This window comes from Macaca thibetana, chromosome 15 (genome assembly GCF_024542745.1).
Source record: "Macaca thibetana thibetana isolate TM-01 chromosome 15, ASM2454274v1, whole genome shotgun sequence".
Lineage (NCBI taxonomy): Eukaryota > Metazoa > Chordata > Mammalia > Primates > Cercopithecidae > Macaca > Macaca thibetana.
In genome coordinates, this window is record NC_065592.1 from 18,774,091 (window position 1) to 18,786,515 (window position 12,425).

At 42.2% G+C, this 12,425-nt stretch overlaps 1 protein-coding gene across 2 annotated transcripts in view; it reads left to right on the top strand.

The window, feature by feature from the left end:
* C5 (complement C5) overlaps window positions 1-2,773 on the top strand; it is a 99,210-nt gene extending 96,437 nt beyond the window's left edge. For both annotated transcript variants that reach the window (XM_050761918.1, XM_050761919.1), the window contains 2 exons: window positions 1,537-1,675; window positions 2,237-2,773. In XM_050761918.1, coding sequence (XP_050617875.1) covers window positions 1,537-1,675; window positions 2,237-2,366 — 269 coding nt within the window. In that variant the 3' untranslated portion in view covers window positions 2,367-2,773. The remainder of the gene's footprint in view (window positions 1-1,536; window positions 1,676-2,236) is intronic.
* The last annotated feature ends 9,652 nt before the right edge of the window (window positions 2,774-12,425 follow it).

A 12,425-nucleotide genomic window follows, 5' to 3' on the forward strand; every position in this document is an offset into this window, starting at 1 on the left:
GACATTTTAGACTGTTCTGAATTTTTCATAATATCAGATGATTCCCAAGCTACAGTTTTTTTTTATTAGTATCATTTCTTCTTTGTTCTCCTGTAAATCCAAAGATGCATTTTATGATATTTAAAAGGAAATGTTAAGAAACATTTGCATACTTCATCTCCTCATTCTGGGTTCATTTTTAACACTTATAAATTTTGAATTTTTATAAATATAAAAATACCACACACTACTTACGGAAGAATTGCGGCACAGTGACAATAAACCATTTAGAATCAAGGGCAAACTGTAGTTTGAGGATAATGATAAATTGGTATTTCTCCAAAGGACAGAGTGCTTATAATAGGTGAGGATACAGAAGAATAAAAGTTATTGTTGAAGCCCAGGGTAGATGCCTGTTCTCTCTTCTGAATATACTTTAAATTTTCCATGATGAGAAGTTTAAAAAATAAGGCCCCATACAGCCACACTGCTTACTATGACAGGCGCTGAAATGGCAGATAGTACTGGTAATGCTGCTCAGATATTGACATAATAGGAATCTACATCATCAGGGCAGCGTAAGAAATCAGCTTGAACTAATGAGTGTACACCGAAATTTATATTACTAATGAAAGGTTACCATTTACACAATTTCTATTATACACTATTTGCCAATTGGTTCAGAAGTTTTTCAGGACTTAACAATTAAGATGACTCTGCCAGAGCTTAATAGTTAAATATCAGCTCTGGATATATAGCGATAAATCAGACACAGTCCATGCCTTAAGAAGTTTCTAGTCTAGCTAGAAAGACAGATGTGGGACAAAACATTGCAATAGAAATTCAAGTGTAAAAGAGGTAAGGAGGAGACAGACATATATTTAAAACAAAGAGCATCCAGGAATATTTTACTGGATACTGTGAGAATTGAAGGAGACTTTTAAGATAAATGAAATTCAATAGGCCAACATGGGAAGGAATGCATTCCAGATAGGGGAATGGGCTACTTGTGAGTTCTTTGGGAATCCCAAAATTATTATCTTTGAAATTTTCCAAGTCTTTCACATTTTGTACTTTTCTACAAAGTTGACAGTTGCCAACTACCAAATAATTTTATATTTTACTATATAATGTGGAGATTAATATTGTTCAACTATAGAGAGTCTTCTTTTAATTCTGGTTCTATAAGAGTAATAATAAGTACTTACATAGCTCCTACTATGTTCCAGGCACTTTTTATATATTAACCCATTTAATTTCACAATGGTTCTACAAGGTAGGTTTTATTATCATGCCCAGTCTTCAGATGAGGGTCTAAGGCCTTATACAGATAACATAAACCATTTTCCCGGAGTCACATAGCCAGGAAGCGGCATGCTTAGAGTTTAACCCAGACAGTCTGGCTCCAGAGACTGAAGCTTTAACCACATGGATATCACTGCTCTCCACTAGCCAAGAACCTCTCAGTAGCGACGAGGAACCAGAAAGCTTGACAGTTTATCATTGTGACATTAAAATATGAATGTTTTAACCTTACTTGACTTGCATGTCTCTCAGGGGAAGCTGTTGCTGAGAAAGACTCTGAAATCACCTTCATTAAAAAGGTAACCTGCACTAACGCTGAGCTGGTGAAAGGAAGACAGTACTTAATTATGGGGAAAGAAGCTCTCCAGATAAAATACAATTTCACTTTCAGGTAAGTCACCAATATTTTTCAGTCACTGATCTTCCCTCCAAAACTGAGTATGATTTATTCTTAAATACACTACGTGTTTCTTATGGCCCTGCTCTTAACCAACAAGCCATTTTGAACATCAGTGAAATAATATGAGTGTCAAACAGAGAATGATTTAAAACCATCGTGGCAGCTGAGGGCTTAGCTGCCTGATTAACCATCTGAGTATCTGGACCTGATGATGAATCTGAAAGTACTCACCGGACCTCCCCTAACCACCAGCTCCCTTGATAGGTTCTCAGACTGTGGTTTGTAAAGAGGAAAATGTGTAAATAAGCATTGTATTCTCTGCTTTTAGAAGCTAGTCATTGAAATAGATGCCATTTCTGCCTTTAATATGGGAGCCCCAGGCAGCTTCATGTTTCCTTAAGGGTTTGTGAACCCCTCCAGGAGAGGCCGGTACAGAAGAGTTTGGTGGACAACCTGATCCCTAGGGACCTGACCACAGCTGGGCTCTTATAAAAGAAATCAAATCCGGCTTTTCTGTACTGGCCACCTCACAAACGCTTTGTTTCTTGGTAGGTACATCTACCCTTTAGATTCCTTGACCTGGATTGAATACTGGCCTAGAGACACAACATGTTCATCGTGTCAAGCATTTTTAGCTAATTTAGATGAATTTGCTGAAGACATCTTTTTAAATGGATGCTAAAATTCCTGAAGTTCAGCTGCATACAGTTTGCACTTATGGACTCCTGTTGTTGAAGTTTGTTTTTTTTTCTCGTTTTTTTTTCTTTAAACATTCACAGCTGGTCTTATTTGTAAAGCTCACTTTACTTAGAATTAGTGGCACTTGCTTTTATTAGAGAATGATTTTAAACGCTGTAACTTTCTGAAATAACATGGCCTTGGAGGGCATGAAGACAGATACTCCTCCAAGGTTATTGGACACCGGAAACAATAAATTAGAACACCTCCTCAAACCTACCACTTAGGAATGTTTGCTGGAGCCGAAAGAACAGTCCATTGAAATGGAGTATTACAAAAACATGGCCTTTGCTTGAAAGAAAATACCAGGGGACAGGAAACTGATCATTAAAGCCTGAGTTTGCTTTCAAACTGTGCTAAAAAGCCTGTTATTTTATGCTAGATCAGCTTCAACCACACAGGCAAATTGAGAGAGACAGAGAAAGTCAGCAGTAGGGAACCTTAACCTGGAGCAGGCTTAGCCTCAGAGCCCTCAGCACACTGAGAAGGTAGGCAAGTTTGTCTCTGCCCCCTCCCCTTCCATTGCCCTCTTCATACCCTTGAAGGGAGAGCCTCTACTCTCTTTCCCTCCCTCTCAGCACATGTTCATTTCCCCCAGGAACTTGTTCTCGCCAACAATTGCTTTACTAAAAGACAGGCCCAGTGCAGCAACCTGGTGAAAAGAAACTGAGTGGCCAATCAGAAGACCTTTTTCCAGCCCTAACCACGTCTCTCTTTGAGCCTCAGTTTGAGCTTTATAAAAGAGGATTCATAACAAAAAGTTAATTTTTAAGTGACATTTTGCAGCACTTCAGATCATATTAAAAAGCTCTCACATATATTCCCATTTAATGTCTCAAGACTCACAAGATTCAGAAATTATTGTTATTATCATTATCATCCCCATCTTACAGATAAGAAAATTGAGATTCAGTCTTGGTGTGGTGGCTCAAGCCTGTAATCCCAGCACTTTGGGAGGCTAGGCGGGCAGATCACTTGGAGGTCAGGAGTTCGAGACCAGCCTGGCCAACATAGTGAAACTAAAAATATAAAATTCTACTAAAAATATAAAAATTAGCCAGGTTAATTTAGCAAGCCTGTAATCCCAGGTACTCAGTAGGTTGAGGCAGAAGGATCACTTGAACCCAAGAGGTGGACATTGCAGTGAGCCAAGATCGTGCTACTGCACTCCAGCCTGGGTGACAGAGCGAGACTCCATCTCAAAAAAGAAAAAAGGAAAAAAAAAAAAATTGAAGTTCAGAAAAGTAAAGCAGTTTTCCCATCCTAGTAAGGAAAAGAATTGGAAATCACACCCCAAGACTATCTCAGTCTAAATACATCTCTGTTCCACGTCACTACATATTGCTTGTTGGGGTGAATTTTCTAACAGTAAGGTGAGATATAATAGAAGTTTCTTAGACACAGGTTAATCAGGACCACTGAACTATCACAGGAAACATGAAGATGACCTCCGGATGTAATGGTAATTAACAGAGACTGGAATGCAGCTCCTTTTGAAGAGTCTGCTTTGTACTAGTTAGGTGAAACTACACAAGGCCTTGTAGTGTGCCTTTGTAAATGACACTAAGATTTTCCACTTCCAGGGACTAAGGACTTATTTTTCTCTAATGTCAAAGCTCACATTGTAGGCACTCCCTTGGCAAAAACAACCAATGTGTCATGTTCAAGATGGCCACACTCCCTGTCAGTGAGGGGAGAGGAGACCTTCTCCAGAGCAGGCCTCTTGGTGTCTCCTGTCACCTCCTTGCCTGGAGGAGGGAACCACTGGTGCTGCTTCGGAGGCACAGGAGTCTGCCTGCCTTTTCCCTGAGCACTTTGGCAAATAGGGCGGGCCACAGTGGCCTAATTAACCCACAATGCAGCTGTCAAATATCAAAGCAGCTTTTGTGAATTAGCCTGGCACCATTTAAAATATCCGCCAGCTCCTCTTCAGCTAACTCCTATGCATTTGAACATACTTTCTCAGTGAGGCTTTTGTGACCCTCCAAACCAGGCTGGGCCCATTATCCAAAACTGCACTTCTCCTCCAAGGCACTTGCGCTGTTGCAATGATTTACTTAATCAGATGGAATTATTTGTTTAGCGTGACCACACCAAAAGCTCCACATAAGTAAGGTCTGAGTCTGTTCTATTCGCCAGTATCTCCTGTAGTTGGCACAATGTCAGGCACATCATAGGGACTCGATAAGTGTTGGTGGATTCCCCCACAGTGTAGAGAATCAGAAGACCCAAGTTCTAGTCTTGGCTTTGGCCCTAATTGGCAGTGATTTGGGACAAGCCTCTTAATCTCTTTGATAGCCTATAAAATAAGGGAATTGGACACTCTAATGTCTCTTTTATATATAGCTAAGAAGATGTTCTATAATCTTATGATGTGAAACAGAAAAAACCAAATGGCATATAAGCATCCAAATACTGGGCTTTTATGTCTGCCTGCCTGCCTGCCTGCCTGCCTTCCTGCCTGCCTGCCTTCCTTCCTTCCTTCCTTCCTTCCTTCCTTCCTTCCTTCCTTCCTTCCTTCCTCCCTCCCTCCCTCCCTCCCTCTCTCTCTCTCTCTCTCTTTCTTTCTTTCTCTCTTTCTTTCCTTCTTTCTTTCTTTTAGACAGAGTTTTGCTCTTGTTGCCCAGGCCAGAGTGCAATGGCACAGTCTCGGCTCACTGCAATCTCCGCCTCCTGGGTTCAAGCGATTCTCCTGCCTCAGCCTTCTGAGTAGCTGGGATTACAGACATGTGCCACCACACCCAGCTAATTTTTTGTATTTAGTACAGATGGGGTTTCCATGTTGGTCAGGCTGGTCTCAAATGCCTGACCTCAGGTGATCTACCTCCCTTGGCCTCCCAAAGTGCTGGGATTACAGGCGTGAGCCACTGTGCCCAGCCTGGGCTTACATATTTCGTCTGTGAGTATGGAGAGAGCTCAGAGAAGTAAGCTGGAAGAACTGCCAAGGCTTCCTGGAGAAGGACAGTGGGATTTGGGTAGGTGGGAGGTGTAGGAGGGCCTTTCTGGTTAAGGGGGAATGCTTAAGGCAGGTTTCCCCAGGGGTAAGCAAGATGTTCTTAGGTGATGCAATGCACATTGTTCATTTTAGTAGCTATATGTTTATTTTAACATGTATTTTTAAAAACTAGCACATCAAAGCCATGATATAACATTTTCTTCCAAAATAAATTTATTTCCTAAGAAGTAAGTCTATTTAAGAAAAAGTATTGAGTAAATAAAGGTAAGATTATTCTTAGGGCAAAAATCATGCAGTTGGCCTGCAAATGATTGAAGTTTAAATACTCTGTCTTAAGAAAATACGTGGAGGTGACTATGAGCCAAGGTTGAGGCAAGCAGCCTCGCTCCATATTTCTCAGTGAGAGATTCTGGACCAAAGTCATATTCCATCTTTCTTTCCAGACCCTGTTATACTAATATATTCAGCAACATCCAACAAACATGTATTGATGGGTAACTGTAGGCTAGGCCCAATTCTAGGTGCTTGGTGCCAAGATTCCTGCCGTTGTGGAACATAGATTCCAACTGGGAGAGATATGTAATAAAAAATAAAGAGAATAATTAAGGAATTAATCTTGGATCTCAGAAAGTGATAAGAGCAATGGGAAAAAAATAAAAGTAAAGCAGACTAAGGGAGACTGGTAATGGTCAGGGGAGGGGTTGCAGTTCTAAATAGGGTGGCCAGGTCAGGGTGGGCTTCAATGAGAAGGTGAAATTTGAGCAAAGACTTGAAGGATGTGAAAGAGTGAGCCACATAACTAGCCAGGGGGAGAGTGTTCCTGGCACTCTTGGTACATGGTGTCCGGCCTAAGGCAGGAGCATGCTGGTGTGTCACAGGGAAAGCAAGGAAGCGGGAGTGGCACGTATAGATTATGAAGTCAATGGAAGAGGCTTTGGCTTTACTTGGAAGGAAACAGGAGCCATTGCAAGGCTTTGAACAGAAGAGTGACATGGTCTGTCTTGCCTTTTAAAGGACTACTGTAACTGCTGTGTTGAAAGTAAGGCAAAGATAAAGACAACGGATAGGAGGCTAATGTAATAAACTAGGTGAGGGATGATGGTGCCTCAGACCAGAGTGGTAGCAGTGGAGGTATTGAAAAGTGGTTGAATTCTGGATATATTTTAAAAGTAAATGATATAGTTTGGATATTTGTCCCCCAAAATCTCATGTTGAAATGTGATCCCCATTGTCAGAAGTGAGGTGGGGTAGAAGATGTTTGGGCCATGGGAGTGGATCCCTCATGAATGGCTTGGTGCCCTCCCATGGTAATGAGAGTTCTCACTCTGTTAGTTACCATGAGATCTGATTGTTATAATGAGCCTGGCACCTCCTTCTTGCTGGTTGCTTCCTCTCTCACCAGGTTCTACTTAGGCTCTTTTTTCCCTTCCACCATGATTGTAAGCTTCCTGAGGCCTCACCTAAAGCAGATGCTGACACCATGCTTCTTGTACAGCCTGCAGAACCATGCACCAAATAAACCTCTTTCTTTATAAATTATGCAGCCTCAGGTATTCCTTAATAGCAATACAAAAGGGACTAATATAGTAGGCTTAATTGAAGGGGCTAATATTGTAGGTTTGACTGAATTCCCTGGTAGAGTGGAAAAAAGTGTGAGAGAAAGAGAAATGTCAAGGATGATGCTAAAATTTTTGGCCTGAACAATTGGAAAGATGGAGTTGCCTAAGATTAGGAAGGCTGTAGATGGAGCAGGTTGTGAGGAGTTAGGAATCTGTTCAGTTTTGGATATGTTGAGTCTTAGAAGAAATCTATTAAACATCCAAGTGAAGGAGTCTGGAAGGCAATGGGTCATATAGTTCTGGAGTTCAGGAGAGAGCTCTGGGCTGAAAAATATAAATATGAGAGTCATCAGCATACTAAAATCGTTAGACTAGTTAAGATCACTAAGGATGTGAATACAGACAGAGGAGGGGAAAAAAAGAAGATCAAGGATAGACCTTTTGAGCATTCCAACATGAAATTATTAGAGAAAAGAGATAGAGGATCCATTGAATTAAGAGAAAAAACAAGAGATGAGGTCCCCTACAAGCCAAACAAAAGAAAGAGGTTCTGGGAGGAAGAATGTTGAACTGTATCAAATGCTACAGAGAGTAGTAAGATAAAGACTTGGCTATTGGGTTTAGCATTGGTGATTTTGACAGGGCAGGTTGGGTGAAGCAGTAGGAAGAATAGCCTGAATAGAGTGAGTTTAAGAGTAAATAGGAGGAGAGGATTTGGAGACAGGTAGTATGGACAGCTCATTCAAGGAGCAAAGAAATGGATTGAGGGAAGTAGGGTGAAGGAAAGTTTAAGATGGAAGAAATAACACATTGTGTTCTAAAGGGAATGACTCAGTAAAGAGTAAATAATTGACGATGCAGGAGAGACAAAGGAGAATTACTATAGTAATATCCTTGAAGATGTAAGAGTGGATGCGATCTGGAGCACAAGTGGAGGACCTGGCTTTAAATAAGTACATGACTAGCTCGCCTATGCCAGGAGTCAGCAAACTTCTGTAAAGAGCCATGCATTAAAATATCTGTAAATATTTTAGGCATTGTGGGCCATACAGTCTCTATTGCAACTTCTCAACTTTCTCATTGTAGCACAAATGCAACCATAGATAATGCAGAAAAGAATGAGCATGGACTAGGCAGGCTGGATTTAGCCCTTGGGCAGCAGCAGCATACTAATCCCTGATCCATGACCCATGGTTGTAGGCAGAGAAGCTGAGCACATGCAGCAGACGCTGGCAAGAGTTAGATGTGGTGAGAGTCTGTAGAAGTCCCTTTCTCAGAGAAGTAAGACGCAAGATCATCACCTGAGATGGGGGATAGGGAGGAGCAATTGGAGGCATGACGGGAGGAAAGAAGGGTGAGATAGTTATCTAAAAGAGAGGGAGGCTGAACCAACTAAGGACTTGTAATTTGCTTCTTCATATTAAGGGTTCACTTGAAGTTCCTAGTCATGAATTTAAAGTGGGACTGATCAGCATGGGTTGTGGAATTTTCTCCAGCCACATTCCCATCCTTTTCAGAATCTAATGAAACCTGTAGACTTATCAATTCTCTCCAATCAAGACAACCAGGAATACCTGGAACTGAACAAGGTTCTGTTTATTGAGTCTTTGCAACAAGGGAGAACACACATCATGGGGAACATAAGGCTTCTCGGTGAGAGTGCATTAGAAAAGCCTTAGTATAGGATTTGTACTTGTGATAGAGTATTTGAGAGAAGCCTCAAAGAAGTGGAAGTTTACTCTGGATTGGATGCTTTCAGGAAGCAGGGGCAATCCTATGACCCAGTATCTTATTTATTTTCTAGCTGGGAGGAAAAGAAGCAGCACTTACTCACTTTAGCCAGGAAAGGGGTGTGTGTGGTCATTTTTGTGGTTTGGACAATGTTCTTGTTTTTATATCCTGCTCAATCATGATTATAGAGTAGTCGTTTTCAGTATTGATCCATTTTGTCTGATGTTGATGTTCTATGACATCAGACACAGAGAACACCCCAGCCTGGCTCTAAGCACCAGACTGGCTCCCAGGGACACCAAGCCCTCACACCAGTTGTCCAGGGCCACTCTTCTCTTTCACAAACCCCTGTGCCAGAAACATGCACGTACACAGGCCATGCTCACAGCTCTATACCTGACAGAGGTCCCCGCCACGCAAAGTCCACTCCTCCTCTGTTTCCATCATTATAGTCAGATATGTGTATGTTACATGCACAGTCATGAATTATACAAATCTAAAATGCCCACATCATAAGGACCTAGAGCTCATCTCATCCAATTCCTTCATTTTCACCTGTGAACATGGAGGTCCAGAGGAGCAGCTTGCCTAGGATTATGGTGCTGATAAATGGAAGGGCCAGGACACAAGCCCAAATGAGGCCTCTGAACACCGCATTCTTCCCACCACTGAGATGAGCAGGAGTTACAGAGACATTGGTTTTGGCTCCCTGTGAAGAAGCATTTTCTTATAGCCAGAGCCATTCAAAAGTAGAGTCAGCTCCAAGTTCCTTATTGCTGGGGCCATCTGAGCAGAGTCTAGCTGCCACCTTCCAGGGATGTTTCTGGGCAATTCAAGGTAGGGGGCTTAATGTCCCTTCAGCTCTGAGAGACTTTTAATAGTCAAGAAAACATCTACTTGACTGCTTTAATAAAAAGGTGAAGTTTTCACATCTGAAAAACAGAAGTACCCATAATACCCAAGTCAGAGGGTTTCTGCAAGGCTCAAATGAGATAATACAGATCATGCACATCAAATGATTAGCACAGTGCCTGGCACAATAAAAGTAACTTGCGGCTGGGTAATAATACATCTCTGGCACACTATAGGTGATAAGTTCAATAATTTTTTCCCTGTGAACATCCTACTTAGATTTATAAAATATTGACGTTTCAAGATCTCATCAATGCCTCCCCGTTTCACAGATGAGGAAGCAGGCCCAAGGAGGAGCCAGGACTCACCAAGAGGATTCCACAACAGAGCTGGGGCTAGAACGCGCAGCGCCAGGCTCCTCTGCCCTTCTATAGGCAGCCTCGTGTCTCCTCAGGGCCTAATAGGAACATTGCCTGCAGGGGCGAACAGAGACCCTGGCGGTGGGGGCCAGGGCTAACACGTCTCACAGATGAGATGGGAGCAATCAGAGGGTTTTGTTTTTGTTGTTGTTAGGCTGGAGGGGTGTGTGTGTGTGTGTGTGTGTGTGTGTGTGTGTGTTTGTGTTGGTGTTGGGAGGGTGGTCGGTAGGAGGGGGGTTGAAACTGAATGAGACAAGGGAAATTGGAGTTAAGGAAAGGATTGTTTGGCTTAATAATATCTTTTCCAAATAGAGAACCTTCAGGAAATTAGAGCCAGGACTAGTCTAATTCTCTGAGGGCAGAGGACGAGGAAGGGAAAGGAGATATGCTTAGAGTTGGAAGAGAAGGCAGAAAGGTTTCCTGAGTCTGTTGGGGCCTTGGGGCCAGGCTGGTCATCATTCATCCTCTTCTTGCCTCCTCCTTTCACCTCTAAAGGCAAAAGGCCAAATTGTGGTCTGTTCATTAAATAAATGCTGGGTGTCGAAATTAAAATGGCTCATTGGTTTGGCTATGTTGTGTGTGTGTGAATCAGAGACAGAGAGAGAAAGGAGGAGTTACTATGGGGAAGTGATATGGTGAAGAAGTAAGACATTGAACCATGAAACAGAGGAGCTACCCTGACTTGTGGCCTTGGGAGAGTTCCTGAACCTCATCAAGTCCCAATTTGCCCATCTAGAAAGCGGAGGTAACATTATCAGCCCTAAAGGGTGATAATGTTTAGGAAAAACACCTTAGTGCCGACTCAGGAGGCCACAGTCTGTGGCAGCCAGCTGGAGTGTGATTTCCAACTGTCTTAACTCTCTGGGCCTCAGTTCTATCTTTTAAAAATAATGAAAGAATTTCCTCCAACCCAATTTACAGATTTGTTGCAAGGATGAAATAAGATCAAACAAGTGAGAGAACTTTTAAAATGTAGAATCTTGCGCAAATATAAACATAGCATTAAAAACCAAAAGCATCTTTGTGCTAAGATACCATAGACAGAGACTGCCTGGTGTGCTTTTTTAAAAACTGGGAAAAGGCCACTATCTTCAAAAACAGCCTCCTCCAGTGCCTCACATTTTCCCATTTTCCTTCCTCTTTTGGTCCTCAGGACTGTCAGCCTTAGAGCAATGCTATGCAAAGTTTGATCTCTGGCCACCGGGAGTTTGTTAGAAATGCAAATTCCCAGACCCTACCCCAGACCTACTGAAACAGAAAATAAGATACCCAGGCCGGGCGCGGTGGCTCACGCCTGTAATCCCAGCACTTTGGGAGGCCGAGGCGGGCGGATCACGAGGTCAGGAGATCGAGACCATCCTGGCTAACACGGTGAAACCCCGTCTCTACTAAAAATACAAAAAAAAGCTGGGCGTGGTGGTGGGCGCCTATAGTGCCCGCTACCTGAGAGGCTGAGCTAGGAGAACGGCGGCGCAAACCTGGGAGGTGGAGCTTACAGTGAGCCGAGATTGTGCCTCTGCACTCCAGCCTGGGTGACAGAGTAAGACTCTTATCTAAAAAAAAAAAAAAAAAAAAAAAAAAAAAGATATCCAGGAAAATTATAGGCATGTTAAAGATCAGAAGTGTTTAAGAGCTTGTGAAAGTGCAGGTTCTTATTCTATGGATCTGGGATGGGTCATCCTGTTTACTTTTGTAAGGTTTTAATAATTTTTCTTTTTTTCTTCTAATTACTATCATTTTATAGTTGCAGGTTGAGCATCCCAAATCTGAAAATCCAAAATCTGAAATGCTTCAAAATTTGAAACTTTTTGCGTACCAACATGACACCACAAATGGAAAATTCCACACATAAGTACTTTAACACAAACTTTGTTTCATGTAAAACATTGCTTAAAATATTGTATAAAATTACCTTCAGGGGATGTGTATCCCCAAGATATCTTATTATGTATATGCAAATATTCCAAAATCTGAAAAAAATCAGAAGTCTGAAGCATTTCTGGTCCCAAGCATTTTGGATAAGGGTTACTCAACTAGTACCTTAGTCTGATGTATTTATTCTCAGCTTCTATGTATTTGTTCTTAGGGATTCTTTTTTTTTACTACACCTTTTTTGTAATGTTCCTAGCAAATGTTATTCATGTTATTTCACTTTTTAAAAATTATGCCATTGCTCTAGTGGCCGCGCAGGAAGCAAAGGAATCCAGGGCCAGCGTGCTGCTGAATGGGCCTGGCAGTGGCAGAACTGCGTGAAGAGGCCTCTGTGTTCCTGGAGGTTTATGGACAGAGGTCCTGGTGTAACTTAATTTTCCAGATCCCATGTCCTAAGCAGAGTAGCTGCAACTCAGAAACAGCCTCTGCAGAGGAGCCTTCAGTACCAGACCCAAGCCTCACTTTGTGCCCTCTCTCCTACTTGCTCATTGGCCCCCGACCCAGCCTTCAGGATTTCAACAGCAAGCCGAACAGCAGGTGCACCTGTCAGCTTT